The sequence below is a fragment of the Astatotilapia calliptera genome, chromosome 6, assembly GCF_900246225.1.
Source record: "Astatotilapia calliptera chromosome 6, fAstCal1.2, whole genome shotgun sequence".
Lineage (NCBI taxonomy): Eukaryota > Metazoa > Chordata > Actinopteri > Cichliformes > Cichlidae > Astatotilapia > Astatotilapia calliptera.
The window spans coordinates 29,790,218-29,808,763 of NC_039307.1; the positions used below are offsets into that span (position 1 = coordinate 29,790,218).

General features: G+C 41.7%; 1 protein-coding gene across 1 annotated transcript in view; it reads right to left on the reverse strand.

Moving 5' to 3' along the window:
* Positions 1–15,959, reverse strand: part of grin2ab (glutamate receptor, ionotropic, N-methyl D-aspartate 2A, b) — a 121,302-nt gene extending 105,343 nt beyond the window's left edge. The window contains exons 1-2 of the mRNA XM_026171575.1: positions 15,422–15,959; positions 14,439–14,645 (exon numbers count right to left, since the gene is read on the reverse strand). Of these exons, the coding sequence (XP_026027360.1) occupies positions 14,439–14,645; positions 15,422–15,439 (225 nt within the window). The 5' untranslated portion in view covers positions 15,440–15,959. The remainder of the gene's footprint in view (positions 1–14,438; positions 14,646–15,421) is intronic.
* Between the last annotated feature and the right edge of the window lie 2,587 nt (positions 15,960–18,546).

An 18,546-nucleotide genomic window follows, 5' to 3' on the forward strand; every position in this document is an offset into this window, starting at 1 on the left:
GGGACTACCAAACTGAATTCTTAGTGCCTACAGAGAAGCACGGAGGCTGGAGTGTGATTTTAACGGGCTTTATGAGTGCAGTCTCCAGAAGTCTGGCAGGTAAGGAATTTTCCAGCGTTAGTGATCAAACCCACGTTGCCAAAACCACACAGGAGGTTTCTTTAAGACCAACAGTTGGAAAAGCTATGACCTGACCAAGGGTGAGTCTGAATACATAAGGCGCCTTAAAGGAACGAGCAGATATTAGAAAATTACAAACATAAGGATTAAATCCATCATTAAGGACACAGAACATACTGAAAAAACAAAAGACTTAATCTTTGTTGTGAAATTATACTTTGGAGACTGTTTTTTAATCATAGCCAATCAAAGCTCTTACATAAGAGCAAATAACCAAGCAAACCTCAGGAGTAATGTAATTATGTAAGGTGACACAATTTTGAGTCATTGGGCAATGAAGTGATATTGCAGAGTGATGTACGCACTTCTGTTTTATACATAGAGAAGATCTAGTGTGTGTTTGAATGCGATGGACAGCTGAAACCTGCAACCTTACACATTCGGCATCTGAAATATTGTGATGTGAAATAATACATTTGATGACAGACTCCGACATGAAATCAATCCCTGATCATGCGTGTTTGAGCACGGGAGCCTGGTCAGCATATGGTTTTTGATGTGCTGCTCATTGCTGTTAAAAACTACACTTGGCAGAAGGCGACAGAGGCTTCAAATATTCCCACATCACCAGATGCACTGTCTGGCTGAGACAGCACCTGTCGCCGGCGCAGAAGGGAGCATTATACCTGGCGTAATATATTTTGGATGATCTGTGGCTGTATTGGGAATATTTTTGGCCTGTGCATCCTGCTGCCTGGCAGAGTTCTCAACAAGATCATGTTGAGGGAGGAAAAAAGGAATGAAAACTGACTGGACGTGACACACTAAATCATGGAGTGATCAAGGTCCTATTCATGGGGAAAGCTGGTAAAAATGACAGCATCTCCAAGATTTTCAGGAAAGTAACAGCATCATTTTATTTGATGATGCCTTAAAAACTTCATCGCATTTACCAAGATGCATCTCAGCTGCTCCACTGACCATTTCTTTTTAATACACCACATCATCAGGAGGGCAGAATCAATCGGGCAGTGTCATACTCCCAGACATTTGATTACCATGTTATATTTTATGGGCATGTATTAGTATGCAAATGTGTTTTGGATTGGGAAACCAATTGCTGGTAATGCTTTTGCTCACATATTTATCAAATCAGCGTGTTTGTATCTTCAAGGTAAGAAGTGGACTTTTGAAAAACTGCTCCACTGGGTTGTTAGCATTAAATTACGCTAACTGCTTAAATCAAAGTGTGGTTTTTATTAAAAAGCAATCACCCCCCTCCCCCTTTGCAGATTTATTGTTTGTTTTACAGTTACATAATTAAAGCAATAATTATTTTTGTGCAGGACTTTCAGAGCTGCACTGCCCTCCACACGGCTTGAATAACACAAAAGAATCAACAGCAGAATCAATAAAAACAGAGTTGGTGCTCCAGGAAGTCTCTTAGGTGCCATGTTTGTACAAATTGGAGAGAAGAGAGGCCTCTGACTGAGGCGAAAAAACACAAAGCAACAGCTGACTACATGAGAATACATAACACCATGGATGACTTTAAGCAAATCAATAATAGATAAAAGAGCCTAAATTTTGAAAGCATTTCTTTTCTTGACAGAAACAAATACAAACAGGTCCTCCCCGACATGGGAAATTAGGTTTTTTTTAATAGTTTTCTGATGAAAGTGCAAATATCTGTGCATAACACCGTAGGTATGCCCCCTGGGTGTCCATTGATACTTTGAGAATTTACTTCTATTCACGCCATCAAAAGATTTGAACTCCAGCTCCATTTGCATGGTGAGGTATCATCGCTCTGATCTCTGGAGGGACATATGCCCTATTCAGACATGAGATACGTAATCCTGCCGCTTTCATCGCTCTGATAATGTGACAGTTTTCTGTCATTCAGGTCACTTTTATACTCCTCACGTCCTTTTAATGTTGCTGTTTTCTGGCAGAGACATTTTATAAGGAGGAGGAGACCGGGCGCTCTGCAAGAACGTGACATGCTAAAGATGGCGGTTTTCCTGCCCTTCTTCTAAAAAAAAAAAAACAATCAACGGCCCAGATAGGAACATTTATTGGCCACTCATATAGCTGACCTGATGCATGGCAGATGCAATTCGCAAATCATCATCACAGGAAAGATAGGTAGGTAAATGTACTTGCCTACTTTGTTTTGGCTTACTGTCTCCATAACACGACTGCTGGGATATTGGACATTCCCATGAGAGGGAGACAGAGAGTGAGAGAGACAATCATGCTGGGTGTGTTATGTTTTGCCATATGAGCAAAAGATTTGGTGCACTGATAACGCGCACTGTCAGCACCTAATGAAGTTTACCAGACTTTCTTTGCTGTTGTCACTGACAGCAGAGTCAATATGTTTGTGCAGCAGCTGCCCCCACTCCTGGATTGGGAATTACAAAAATGCATCACAGAGGATTTTTTTAATCATACTGCAAATTAGAAGCAGAGCTGATTAAATACCGGAGCCACGTATAGTTGACATTTTGTGTCTGCCTATCAGTTAACACGATGGCATGCAGTTCAGGCCTCTGATATGTCAAAGTTAAGAGATCAGACGCAGCTAGTTCTCATAGTCATTCAAATACAGCTCTGATATGTTCACATGTAAAAGAGGGCATGTCTGAAAGTCCACTGTGTGACTGGAGGTCGTGGCAAAACATTTGTCATACACACTCAGTTCCTGGTATCCATATTTTTATTCAGGATTCTTTTAGAAGTGAGTCTTTTTCTTCTGCCTCCAAAATCAAACAGGTGAAAAGGTAATGACAGAATATTGGTCCAAAAATTTGAAAGATCTCCTAAATTTTCCCTCTTTTAGCTGTGCCAAAGAAACAATAATGTTATAGATAAATAATTCCATGTGACACCTTTCTCAGCAACTGTTCATGATTGTCAATTCCCTTAATGCTTAATATAGTGTCTCTATGCTGCAGAAACTGAAAGATCCACCCCTCTGTGTTGAGTCCAAGAAAATCTGTCTTACTTTAACATAATAACGCGCAGATTTAAAACCACTTTAAGTGATGTGACTACAGCAATTGCCAGTATTTTTGTGCTAAACTGAGTAAAAAATCATCACAAAAACCCCAGTTAAAGAATCTTAATGTGATAACTGAACCATAAATGTTTTTTCTTGAGTAAATAAACAGGTTTTTCCTGCACTGAGGTTTTATTTCAAAATTTAATTAGAGGAAAAACCCCTTTGAGATGCACCATGTAATTTTTTAAACAGGGTCCTCAGACGCAAAACTTATTAAAAATTAAAAATAATTTAAACAATAACAAAAACAAAAATTACATGCATAAATAATGATGCTAATTAATTAAACAGTCTAATAACACAAAAATAACTAACAGCAAAATCAGCAAGGTCATACACAGGAGGGCTCTCCACCATACAAACCGAACTACCTAACAGATCAGCCACAAGTGATATCCAGTCAGTTTAAAGTCAAAAACTGAAATTCTGAAGTACTAAAAGAACAATCAGTTCAGTTCCACCAAAGTCCTAGTCACACAGTTAAGTACATATGATGACTGAACTAAAAGGAGGTTTTAATAAATACAAACTGTATTTATAAACGATGGATGCATCCACCATGACATGATCCCATGTTTCTCGATTGACTCATTTAGGGTGCTTCGAAACCTCAAGTGGCTTGGAATATTAACCATTACTATTTTGGTGTTTTGGAGACATATTTGGATGAACCAAACTATTCATTTGTGCTAGCTAACATAGCTATAAAAGTGCATCCACACTCACAGAAACCTGCTAATTAATGCAAAAATAAAATGCTGATATTGTTGAAAGCACTTACTTCTCCAAAGGTTTGTTTTTACAGTTAACTGCACAGCAAGTCACAGAAAATTACACCACAGTCCAATTAATATAGTCCTTATTTGTAGAAAAAAAAGATTAATCACAAAAAAGAAAAATAGTAATTGAAAACTAGGGCTAATGACAGGCCAATGGATAAGGATTAAGGCCTGGTTAATATTAGCCATCTGCTGATATATCAGTGTTTAACAGCTGATGCATGAAAAAACGAGAGGGAGAAACACCCTTCAAACACATTATGTGTTGATATTGCACAGTTGGTCCACCAGCGGGCACTCTGCAACTTGTTACCCTGTTGGCAGTACCTGATTGGAGCAGCACAAACAGACCCAAGTGTGCTGATTGGAGCATAAACAGGTTTTCCACAACTTTTTGTGACAATAAAACAACATTACTTTTAAACTGCATTTTCATATTATCTTAGTAAGAAATATAACTACATATAACACATGTTAGGGAAATCTGCTGGTGTCTCTGAAAGAATATTGCACTTTTAACTCACCAGAAATCATGATTATCAGCAATTTCCTTGCATCTTCAGACTTATTCCAGTCTATTGCCATAATTTCAGCAACTAAAATATCAAGATTCATATTTTTAACTCTGCCTCATGCATATTGGAAGATGTTGGATTTTAATATTCCAAACACAGAAGAGAATAGAGTGGTCACTGAAAACGATCAAAAAGCATGTCTGAATTATTAATCTGTAAACAACATGGAAAATTGGAACATTATGTTGGAAGACATGGAAGATTATGATTTCAGTAAGTCTAAGATTAAGTTACATTTATGCAGTCAAATGCATTTTTATCAAATAGACAGGCGGAAAGCCAGTCATGGGCAATATACATTTAGTAATGCGTTAGGTTTGTTTTAAATAAAATGTATCATAAAAAATGTGACGACATCAGTCTAGAGGTGACATATGCCAGCCTCCAGCCCCCTGAAGTGCATAAACTAAAAATAGCACAAAGACAAGACAAGCAGACTTGAGTACAGATTGTTCACATTTTCTTTTCAGCAGTCCTAGAAAGTCAATAATCCAGATCAGCAGGCTGACTCATTTACTTGAGGCTAGAATTTACAGTTTGAAAACTCCAGATCTAAAAGATGTATGCTGTAGTGACGCTACACTGTATACAAGATAGAACAGGGAAAAAGCTCAGCAATGACGAGGAATAAGATAAAGCAGGCACAGTAACAGACTGTTCATGTCAGCAGATCAAACGGTTAACTAAATTTAACTTAATGCATCCTAAAACAAAACATAAGAGGAAAAAAACAGACATACACAACATTTTTCATTCAAAGAAACTTCAAAATCAGATACTCTGATTACACTGTGAGAGAAGGGTATTGTGCATTTCATTGTGGAGATTATAGTAAAAATTCAAAAAGAAAAAAAGACCGTTTCTTCAAGGTAATGGAAAAGTCAGGGATTGCCATCATCACCATGGATGGATAAAGCACGGACTATTTTAACCTGAGGTCATGAAATTTCCTGTAATGGAACCATTTTCGCCTTTCCTTGAAGTGAAGAAACTGTACCAGTGTTGGTAATGGGCGAGCTCTAGCCTACAGCGTTCGATACTGTTGACCATAATATCCTATTAGAGCGATTAGAACATGCTGTAGGTATTACAGGTACTGCACTGCAGTGGTTTGTATCATATCTATCTAATAGACTCCAATTTGTGCATGTAAATGGAGAGTCCTCTTCACACACACTGAGGTTAATTATGGAGTTCCACAGGGTTCAGTGCTAGGACCAATTCTGTTTACATTATACATGCTTCCCTTAGGCAGCATCATTAGAAGACATAGCATACATTTTCACTGCTATGCAGATGACACCCAGCTCTATCTGTCCATGAAGCCAGATAACACACACCAATTAGTTAAACTGCAGGAATGTCTTAAAGACATAAAGACCTGGATGGCCGCTAACTTTCTGCTTCTTAATTCAGATAAAACTGAGGTTATTGTACTCGGCCCTGAAAAGCTTAGAAATATGGTATCTAACCAGATTCTTACTCTGGATGGCATTACCTTGGCCTCCAGTAACGCTGTGAGGAACCTTGGACGCACATATTAAACAAATATGTAAGACTGCTTTCTTCCATTTGTGCAACATCTCTAAAATTAGAAATATCCTGTCTCAGAGTGACGCTGAAAAACTAGTTCATGCATTTATTACTCCCAGGCTGGACTACTGTAATTCTTTATTATCAGGATGTCCAAAACACTCACTGAAAAGCCTTCAGCTAATCCAAAATGCTGCAGCAAGAGTGCTGACAGGGACTAGAAAGAGAGAGCATATTTCTCCTGTTTTGGCTTCCCTTCATTGGCTTCCTGTTAAATCCAGAATTTAATTCAAAATCCTGCTCCTCACATACAAGGTCTTAAATAATCAGGCCCCATCTTATCTTAATGACCTTGTAGTACCATATCACCCTATTAGAGCACTTCGCTCTTGCTCTGCAGGCCTACTTGTTGTTCCTAGAGTATTTAAAAGTAGAATGGGAGGGAGAGCCTTCAGTTTTCAGGCCCCTCTTCTGTGGAACCAGCTTCCAGTTTGGATTCTGGAGACAGACACTATCTCTACTTTTAAGATTAGGCTTAAAACTTTCCTTTTTGCTAAAGCATATAGTTAGGGCTGGACCAGGTGACCCTGAATCCTCCCTTAGTTATGCTGCAATAGACGTAGACTGCCGAGGGATTCCCATGATGCATTGAGTTTTTCCTTTCCAGTCACCTTTCTCACTCACTATGTATTAATAGACCTCTCTGCTTTGAATCATATCTGTTATTAACCTCTGTCTCTCTTCCACAGCATGTCTTTATCCTGTCTTCCTTCTCTCACCCCAACCGGTCGCAGCAGATGGCCGTCCCTCCCTGAGCCTGGTTCTGCTGGAGGTTTCTTCCTGTTAAAAGGGAGTTTTTCCTTCCCACTGTCGCCAAAGTGCTTGCTCATAGGGGGTCATATTGTTGGGTTTTTCTCTGTATCTATTAAGCGCCTTGAGGCGACTTTTGTTGTGATTTGCCGCTATATAAATAAAATTGAATTGAATTGAATTGAAATTCCCCCATATTTTCATACCAGGCACATCTTCTAGCTGGGATTCCTCCATTAGTGTCCACATATTCTATAAAATAGTTTAGATAATGTTCCTAAACGTCTTTTGAGTTTTGAATCTGATATTCTTTCAAGTTCTACTCTGATAGTGTTAAATTCTTGTTATGTCAGTTTGTACTGGTGGCCCATTTCCATCATCAGATTGTAATTTTCTGCTGGGCTGGGGAACCGACTGTATGGCACCAAGTAAGCTTCATTTGTTCATGAAGATGCTCAGTCTTATTTGTGTTAACTCTCTGTTGTACTTCCGACAGATGTACCCACATTTTAATCACCAGTACTTAAATGTTACTATCATTATAGATTTGATTTGCTGTAAAGGATCCAAAATTGTTTTAAGAGAAACCTCATACAGGTCCGCTGTGAAAAATTCATTCCAAAAAACTGCCAGTCTACAGCTCAAACAACCATATTTGATGAAGCATCTGCATCACATGACAGCAGCCGATGTGTTTTCTTGTGTTTCAGCCCAAACGACAGGAAAATTACAAACACAGACATGATAAGAAGTTATAATAAAAGAGCAATTCAAATCCCTTTCAAAAGTCTTTAATAACAAATTATCAAACAACTGCTGAACAAGCTGCCTTTGACGTTCCAGTCAGCTCGCTTCAACACACGCTGGATTGGACAGCAGGCGGCAGCCAAACGAGACAGTTATTAGGTTTTTACTGTGCCCAAATGCTCCCAGTATAAAGTATAAAAGTCGTAGGTTTACAGCTGTGTTGAGTTGCCCTCTATCCAGGGTCACTCTGAGTCTGAGGACAAACCTTGTTAAGCTAGCAAAACAGGTGGTGCTCAGAAGTGCCACACAGGCTTTTTTTGTTTGATACACACGGAACGAGGGTTTCATTTCAGCTAAAGTCACCTCACCAAACTGTCTGGTAAAGAAAGTTAAGCACGTGCTCAGAAACAAAACGAAACATTTGTGGGCTGCAATTCTCGAATCTTTTTAGAAGCTTATTTCTTGTGTACGCATGAAACAAGCCTTAAAAGAAAACCCTCAGCGATGTGTGTGTGTGTGTGTGTGTGTGTGTGTGTGTGTGTGTGTGTGTGTGTGTGTGTGTGTGTGTGTGTGTGTGTGTGTGTGTGTTTTAACTCTAATTATATTTACTGAAGTAAGGAAGAAATAATATGGGGAAGAAAATAAAGCCATGTTACTTGGGCTAAAGCTGATTGATAAAATTCCTTATGGACTTAACATCATTGGCACAGTTGTGCTGTGCACACAGCGCCAGCCTTTCCTTTTTGTAGCTGTAGCTGCTGGGTTTTCTAGAGAATTACATTTACTATTTTTTTATACATTGCCTTTTGCCAATAGAAAGACGGTGCTGCAGTAAAAAAAAAAAAGTGTGTGTGGCTCCATAATACCATTGTCTAAAGAAAGCCCTACTGTGCATGTGTTATCTCCTCTGGTTTAATAATGTCTGATTCATTGTAAAAATGTCTTAATCATCTCAGTCACACATTGAGCTAATTGTGCCATAACATATGTAAGGCATGAAACTGTGAGAGCAGGAACTACATTTCATGGAATTAGAGAGACTTCAGCTACACACCAATCTGTGTTAGAGACAAAAAAAGTGATGAAGTAATGCTGATACCTTTATGTGAATGATCTGGTCCTCGTAGCCATGAAAAACTGAATCAAATTGGATTTAAAAAGCTAAAGAATGTCTTAACTAGGACAGTGTTATATCAGTCTCAACCAAAATCTGGTGTCTGTAAAAGCATAAAATTGGAATATGGGTTTTGGGTGTTAAGTTGGCCGAAATGACAGAGCCAGGCTGGCCGCACTTAGGCACCTCCTAAGCCTCTTTCTCAGCCTAGGAAAAAAAAACCTTCAGTGACAAAGTGTAAGAGGCATCATTTAAGGTAACAACCCGGCCTCCTAGGAATCTGGATTCTTCTCAGAGCCACATGTTGTGCCTAATACTAATCAAGCTAATTCTAAAGCACAGCATTCAAATAGGCACATAAGGGGGAGGTTACAATCCAAAATGAAACTTCCACCATCTTGAAAGCCTTAAGCTTTCAATTGAAAGATTAATACTGACATCAAAGGGGAGCAATCTGTCCGCATCCATTTATTTAAATATATATTTTCAGAAAAAAGCCTGCTATCAGTATTGAGGATTAACTATTTTGAAGGAACATTGTCAATTCACAGTAACCCCAATCAGTAGTTTTATAATAATTATGGATATAATAAAATTATAGGTATTGATCCTCCCGCACTACACTGCAGCAGATCCTCTTGGCAATATGACTTTTATGTTTTATTTTTGCTTTTACCCATCCGTGTTTTGGGAAGGTCTCTCCACTCATCAACTAGATTTCCAGCGAGAACAGGCAGTTTGATGTTTGTTTTTTTCAGTAAAAACATCAGATAAATCCAGTAAGTGCTCTCAGCCTCGCGGTAGTGACTCTAACTAGTGCCATATACAGTGTGTTTCGCTAGGGAGTTACTGTAATTGAAAACAGTCATTAAAAAGGGAGCATTCTTACTTCATTAAGTAGCTGGAGGCACCTCTCAACATGAACGTTTATGTTGATCCATGCCTGCTGGATTTCTTAATAAGCAATTGTTTGCTAACATGTCCACTATAACATTGGAAGGTGCTAATTTATTAATATTGTTTTTGCAGAAATTTATGCTATGGGCAAGTACACCCCCGTGTCCCAAAATTAACGCTGCTTTAACAATACGTTTTACTTATCAGCCAGTTTCAGGTCCTTGAACAAAGACTGTATATAAAAGATGCGCATAGCCATTGCCATCCCTCATTGGTTAGTAAAGTCCTGTCTTTGGGTGAAGTCGTGAGCGAGTGAATCTGACAGAGACGCAAACACAACAGTTTTCACTTGTTTCTTCAATTTGTCCTGATGCACTTGGATTTAAATCCAGCTTCCTGTCTCTCTGTGTACCTGACCTGTCCCACTACATGATATTCACACAATAGTGTGATTCTTGTCTGTCCTTGCATGTGATTGGCCACATGCTCAGCCCTGAGCAGGAAGGGCTGAAGACTTGGCTCTGCCCAACGGAGTCGGCTCTTTTCGTGCGCTACAATCGGCTCTTAGAGTCATTTGTGAACAACACATCACTAAATGACATCATAAATTTATCAGGGAAAGAGTTTACTGAGGTCATAGATAAATGGGAAGGTCTTTTTTTTCACAAACTTCTTTTTGCAATCAAAAGAGTCGACCCCCTTAAAGCCCTTCAACACTGTCTTCCCTTTTCAGACCCAGATGTTACATCCATCTTTTATATAGAGTCTTTGGCATTGGGCTGCTTGGAGATGGTGGCCAGCAATGACAACCAAGATTCGCCTCAGATTGATAAGGGGCCTGGCAGAGCCGTTCTATTAAGACATTTTTTTACCTATTAAAAACTGTTCTGTTGAGTCTCTCCCCAGAATTGGACTCCCTTCACTTTTTACTGGGAGAGTATGACTGTTATGTTTCGCTCAGTGATAAACTGCTGAGATGTATTGACGTTCCTGCAGCCCTGTCAATACAGGTCAATAAAAGTTATAAATTACTTAACATCCCACCCCTCCTTATCTCACTACAAGCTCAATATAAAATGTTAATAATAACAGATTGCTTTTCAGCTAAAACTATTTGTATGGACAAAGTGAAAATGGCATGAACCGCTGTTATAAGGTAAAGTGAATACGGCAGCATGGATGGTGTCGTTAAACCATAATGAAAAATAAAATTACTTTTATGATTTCTAATTGTATTACTGAAATGTTAATGCAGTATAGCAGTCTACATGAAGACATCTATAGAAAAAAATAAAGGAATTGAAAGGCCATTTGATGGACTATCCAGCTGGTCCCTCCATCTGCAACAGAGACATTTGGGATGAAACTGTTTTGACAGGTTTGCTGATGAAAATAGAATCATGAAATGCTAATTCTTCTCAAGATGTATAGATGGCAATTTCTTGGTTACAGCCCTATTATGCTTGTCACGTCTCTAAATCCACCCCGAAAGCACCTCTCAAGCAGGATGAAGATTATCTCGATTTCCAGCACCACAACTATCTGCCTTTGAGTCATGAAAAACACAGATACAAGTTTTGAGATTGATTAAAGGTGGGTTTTTCATTCTCAAATCCAAATCCTCGCCTGAGCAATGAGAATATGATTTATCAGGTTAAAAAACAAACAAACAAACGAAAACGCAAATTTTATGATTTATTCCAATCCGATTACTTAAATCCTATCCATAAAGTTCTGAAAGACTGTGCTGAAACTGGATAAGACTTATCTGAAATCTGAAGCAGATGGAAACACTTTAAAACCATTAAAAATTCACTAGAGATGTCGTGCACCAGCTATAACCATTAGGCACAGGCACATAGGCAGGTCAAACTGCCACCAGGTTCAGTTAGAATCTAAACTGTAGGGCTACAGCTTCGACTCGCAATACTGGTAACCGCAACAATGATGCAGTCATGTCTCTTATTCTTAGTTATTAATTCCTATAACATTTAGAAAAATTTAGGTTAGGCGATAAATGTATCACCACTAGCAACTTTTGGGCCTATCATGTTAAAGCAGGGACTCTCACACACCAGAAAAGTGTGTTAAGGCACGCAGTGGTTCTACGAAATGGCATCTACTGTCAGCTTGATTTAAAAATGATCGGTTCAAAAACCTGTATTAGTCAAACCCTACTTAATATCACACATGGCTCACTAACTCTTTAAATGAGAGTACCAGCTGTGTTTTGATTAAATGATTAAACAGTGCACGTTTGTAAGAGGCGTTTGGGTTATTAACTTGCATCTGAGACTGCACTATCACACATCAATGTACAGAAGATCAGCAGGGGTCAAAATACTCATTATCATATGTCACTCTGTCCCTTTTACTGGAAATGGCTAAGAAAAGGAAAATGAAAACACTAATTTTCATCCTCTCAGCCCTCGGTGTAAGACGAATCTGAACTGCCATTGTATTTACAAAAAGGCACTGGCTTTTTCGTTATTCTAGGGGTGAACAAGAAAATGGGTTCAAACTGTCCGCCGCCGGGTCGCGTGTAACCAAATTTCGACCGCGGATGTTTTCTTGCGACGAGAATATCCGAAGTAACAAAGTGCAGGCCCAGCAGCGGGTTTAATTGACTTTGAAGAAAGCACTCACTCAGCAGATAACAGCTAAAAGGCCACGCCAGAGGCTCGGTGGCTGCACGTGGCTTGGCTGTTAATGTCGTAGGCAGAATTCCGACATCGAAAACCTTAAACCCACAGTTTGTCAACTTAGATAGGGACCTCCAAACAAAAACAGTGTGCACATAAGAGGATTATTTGCTGTAGCTCCTATCACGGGATATGTCATACCTTCTTCTGGACAAATACAGCTACAACACAGGGCAGGAAGGTAAATAATTCCACCCACAAGTTTCCCTGGCTTTTCTTCTCCTTTGTTTTTGTTTTTTTTTGTAAGTATCTTTGTAATTTTTCTCATAATGCTCAAGGTTGCAGTCTTGTGTGAGCACTCCTACCTAAAATCCACTAAACTGCAGGAAAAAGAGACCATATGAGTAAAAACTTAAAAATAAAAACACAGTATCTAGTACCTGAGAGGCACCAAAGCAATATTTGTACAGTTCAGTCAGTGTTATAATCAAAGAGTCAATCTTCACACAAAGCCATTCTGGTGGTATGACCACATCACAGTAAATGCACAATAATAATTGCATAGTTTTGGATCATTTCAGTATATCTCACAGTTCAACAGAGGTAAAAAAACCAAACAAAACCTCTATGTATCTTTCATGAAAAGAAAGACTTCTGCATGATCGCTCCCTGAACCTTTCCCACACTTGCAGGCATATGTAGATTTTGGGCTAAATTTGGGCTCTGACTCTAAAAATGTCTCGCACAATATTAAAAACCAAAACACAGAGCCCTGGTTGACACAGAGCAGTGTGAAGGTACACCTCCTGCAGCCCCTCTGATGCAAGAAACCTCTCCGAATCCCTGTGTAAATGTAGTACATTTGTGCTTCAGCAGAGCCATGGGGAGAGAAAGCCAGTTCCACTTAGGTGCCACCAAAATAATCCCCAAGGGGCCTGCCTTGTTACAGGCAGCACAACAACATGTTGGCACTGGCACATTAAAAAACGAGAAATTAAAATCGATTTAACTGCGGAAATCCAAAACAACAGGGCCTCACTTCTGACAGCGCTGACAAGAAGCTTAGGCGCAATGAGTTCTGATGTACTTTACCTGCTTGTCCAACAATGGAGCCGGTTCAGTGCACAGCTCAGTCAGATGCATCTCGACACATCACTTCAACACTATGTCATCCCGGAGCCCAAATGGGACTCAGAATATGGTATGCATCACATCACAGAGATTTTTTAAGGTCTTTCCTGTTTAGCTTTGTCTCAGTAGTTGGTTAATAGCAGACTGCAAAGCGATGAAAATACAAGGCCCAACTGAGCAGGAAATTCTCTCTGGAGTGATAACAACAAGACAGAAAGTGAATAGAAAAGTAGGCCTGTTATAAAATACTGTTGAGCTTTTTTAAAAGGTGCTGTGACATCACACCCAGAATTCATTGCTGCTTTGCACGAGATATTTATATTAATGAAGGTAGCAACAGCACTCGACATTCTCTGCTCCCCACTCTATTGCGTTTATGCCCTACAGAGTTGATCTCCTTTTGTGTCATCCCACTATTCAGGAAAATAGGCTACTGCTGAGCACAACATCAGTCTCTCTTCTCAGTTCTCTACAACACCACAATGAGTCTGGCGCAGCACGGATGATAATTTGCTCTAAATGATTATGATAAATGTGCATTCATTCATACATAATATTAAGTAGTCAAAATTGAGGGCATCCGTTTGCCAACAGGAACGATGGGGATCATTCATGATGAAGATTTATGGCCATTCAGGGCTATACATCCTGTCATCCTGTCACGTCACACTCCTATTTTCTTATATTTACCCCCTCCAGTGTAACATCTGTGTGTGTTTATGTGTGTGCATGTCCATAAGCCTGCGTGCGCGTTCGTGTGAAGGCCTCAGTGTCCCTGAGAAGAGGAGAAGACACTTTGTGTGTCAGACTTGGCACGCCAAGCAGGAGGAAAACGGAAGAAAATGTGTTTCTACAACGTGACTGCATTCAAAGCCTGAAAACTGTAATTTGAGATATGAATTCATTACATGGCTTCTCATCAGCAGCCGGGGGATAATGTGATGCAACAGCGCCGCTTAGCGTCGCTCGGCGCTCCGTCTAAAAGAAGAGCGTCGCTCTCTCCTTGAACGCAGCTGTCCTTACCTTCGGTGTCACAAAGCGCGGCTGCTGCGGGGTTGTGTTCGCGGAGGTTTTGCGCCTTCTTCTGCGGAGTCCGTGCGATGAATGTTGACTTGTGCTGCCGTGGTGCGAGGGCCCGTGCGGGCAGCCACCGTGACCTGTCCGTTTACTGGCATTTTGGTTCCTTCTCACGGCGTCGGTGAAACCAGAGGAAAAGTGTTCAAACTTGATCTGAAAATAAAAAAGAAAGAAACGAAAAGATACCAGATTTTAACACTGCGCCGCAAGCTCCCAGGACTTGATGACTTTGTCGCTTTTCTATAAATAGGCGCGAGCGTACAGGCAGGTGCTTATGTGAGCTATAAACAGTTTTAACCAATGTCGTTTTACTTCTCACACCTCATTAGCATTTTAACAGTTTGAACAGCATCAAATACCAGCTAGCTGTCTGCGTGTTTTTTGTTTCCGCGCGCGTGCGTGGTTATATGTTTGTGTGAGTCGGAGCAGAAGTGCGCGCGTGCCTGTGTCTCTCTATTGGGGGATTATTGGAGGGAAAAGCTCGCCGTGACGAAAACACAAGTTCATATCATAGGTGTAGGCTACGGTGAAAAGGACGAATTAGTGCTCTCTCCCTCCGTGCGCGCGCGTGTGCTTGTATGTGTGTTTCAGAGAGAGAGAGCGGGGGGGACGACGGAGTAAAAACAGCCTGTGGCTCTTTGGCGAATATTCCCCTCACGCTCCTCTCTCCGGTGCCGGGCTTCGTTTATGTAGGGCATGCAGCAGGTTGTGTGACGAGGACTCGGACAAGCGTAAGAGCGCGGAGGAACCCGAACCAGGCACACACCACCCCGCCGCTGTTCCACTTTAAGGAGAGCTAGAGTGCGGCAGATATTAAAACCACCGGATCCCGACAAATGCCGCTCATTTTCCGCGTCTTTGGTGACAGAGTTAGTTTTGACCCAACCTAAAAAAAATAAAATAAAAAAGAAAACACTAATTACGCTCACCCCATTCCCGTGACACATCTCTCCAGGCGGCCAGGTGGAGATGACATTGCAGCCTGTTACTCCATTCGGGTGCCCTCGGCAGGAGTGGGAATCGCATACGACTCTCCGTCAGATTAATCCATCAATTTCTCCTCCATTCAATTTCCCTTCCCCAAAAAACGAAACCACACGGATAAATCCACCTGTCTGGTTCTGAAGACTTCCCCCCTCCACCGCCACCTCTCCCACCCGTAGATAGGTAGTATTCCTCTCGGTTTAGATGTCAAACGCCGTCCATTCAACGGGAGAGACGGGGTGGGGGAAAAAGCCCCCTGGCGCGCGGGGATCAGTTAGACTCTAGAATCCAAAATAACCGTTGGTTTGGGATCTCCAGCGGCAGCCCCGCGCGTTCCGCAGTGAGGGCTCGTGGACAGGTCCGCGCGCCTCCTCCTCCTCCTCCTCTCCTGTCCTCCTCCTCCTTGCGCCGCTCGCGGATTCTTGGAGACTGAAGGGGGGGATTCCGTCACAAATAACATCAAAACACACACACATACATATATATTCACACACTCTCTCTCTCTCCCTATCTTTTCTCACTTGCCCTCCCTCTCTCCCCCCTCTTCTCCTCCAACTGCTGCTGCTCCCCTCACGCGCTCTCCGACGAGCACCGCACTCCAAGCCGCCCTAAACAATTCGGAACAAGTTCAAACGGGTCGAGTTATTTTTGTAGCTTTCCGCGCCGCACGACCGAGGTGACGCTCGGCAGCCGACCGAGCCGTCCGGGCGGAGAGGAAGAAGGAAATATTCTCCCGACAGTGTCTTTACCCCGCAGCAGCCCGGCCGCCCACGCTCCGCTAGCTGAAGGTACTTACACATCAGCCTAGTTAATTAAACATATAAGGGGTAGAGGAGGCAGTGGTGAGGGGGTGCAGACTTGGGTGACTTCATCTTCCCATTATAAAAAAACGAAAAAAAAAAAAAGATATGTGGGGAGTTAAGAAGGAGCGTGCTAGGGAAATTTCGCCATGTCTACCCCCCTAAGAAAAAAAGAGCGACTCCAACTTCACAGCTCGTTAAAACTGACATGTCGCTTCCTTGTCTGTCCTGGTCGTGTTTTCTCCCTCTCCGGGTCGTTCCCTTTCCCTCGTGCGTCCTCTCCCAGGCAGAAAAAAAGAAACGAAAGCGCGAGAGGGGGTATGGCGCACAGCATCATCCGTCGTTTATGGCATCACCTGGTGCCATCTCTCTAAAGCGAAGCCGCGCGCGCGTGTTTGTTCCTGGATGCCGGTGTCATTGCGCGCGCGCGCGCGTGTGTTTGTGACGACTGTCTCGGCGTCAAAGAAGTCGCCGCGTCGCGCCTCCTCTGCTCTTCAGCTGCGCGCAGATAAAACATTTCAATATCCGCTCAACTGTTATAACCCAATCTATTGGTCCCCCTGCAGACACCTCAACTCTTCCTCACAATTAAAACGCAGAGCCCTTAAAAATAAATAAATAAATAAATAAATACAAATTACCGCACCGGAAAACGTTTTTATTGCTGATTGTATGTCATGTTCTCTCATCAGCGCCGGAGTTTGTTAAGAGCCGCGGCTCAGATAAGGGGGAATAGAAGCAACGCGAGTGAATTACACAGTCTCAATTGAACATAATTAGCAGATCAAAAGTGAAGCACAGGGGGTCCTCGGGGAACGCTGACACCCCCCATCTCTCTCTCTCTTCCTCCCCCCACCTCCATCACTCTCTCTGCATCTCCCTCTGAGTGTTGCCTTGGAGTCCCATTGCAGACAGATGGTGTAGATCCTGCATGGGGTCATGTTAGCAGGCCGGGGCTCTACTAGGACTGGCTGTCATAAGCCTAGTCACCCTTTGAGGCAAGAAGCAGCGCAGCATAAGCAGATCAGAGGGCTTATTATTAAGGAACAGTTCACTACCCTCTTCTTCCTCCTCCACCTCCTCCGCTTATATCCCTAGCAGAACGAAAAAAGGAAAGAAAGGAAGAAAAATCTCCACCTGTTGAGGTCCTCTATCCTCCTCCGTCAGAGCTCGAGCCTCCCAGGCTTGGAATAAAAGAAATACATGATTGCATAACACGGGTATGGGGGGGGGAAAGAAGGGAGAAGACCACACAAAAGTAGATAATGGTCTTACTTTTTTCTTTTTCTTTTGAGGAATAATAAATCCCGGTTTCGAATATAATAGGTCTGCTTTCAGACTCTCCTACCCACCACCAGCTCCCACTGCTATTTACCCATTAGAGGCATCCTGGTGGGACAGGCCAGACTCAGACACTGCCTTGGGAGATGTACGTTGTGTGATGCCATTAACAATGACTTTCATTCTTAGTATCTTAAACAAAATAAAAAAGACAAAAAAAATAGCCCCAATGGAGTACGATTGTCTCATTCTATATTTAAACACCAGGCTGTTGCCAAGGAAATAAACTCATGCGTTTGTTATTTTTTCTCTCCTGACCACATAAATAAGCTTTTAAAAGCCGTATTTTCCTTAATCTCATTCAAGGGAATTTATGCCTGAAAGACCTCCCTGTTGTAATTTCGGGGACGCGACCATTCTTCATGCGCACAGGCTTGAGGATGGCTGTGATTTAGACTATGGACTGCACAGTGTCCTGTGTGCAGTCTGGGTATTTAAGCAGCTGATGGGAAACCAATAGAGTTACAACAGCGTGAACACGCACCCCTGCTGATGTAATAGATTTATAACTGCCGGTCTCAGTCATCATGCATCTTTCATTGGCCAGCAGCACGCTAAATAGAAGTTACCCAGGCATGTCGTGCCGCCCAGACAGTGCCGGACACACACACACACACACACACACACACACACACACACACACACACACACACACACACACACACACACACACACACACACACACACACACAGCTCAAGTTCAGATCTGGCTCCCAGCATTCAAACAATGAGCCGCCTTTTGCTTCTTCATCTGTGCCCTCTGATTAAATTTCACAGGGGTGTTGCTAATAGCTCATAGCACGAGTGCGATTATAAAATATTTGAAAAACAAGGAAGAACCCATTATCACTGTGCAGTGCGTCAACAGCGTGCTAACTCTTTTGTTATCACTGTGTATAATTATTCAAGACAAAAGCTCATTTCACTAA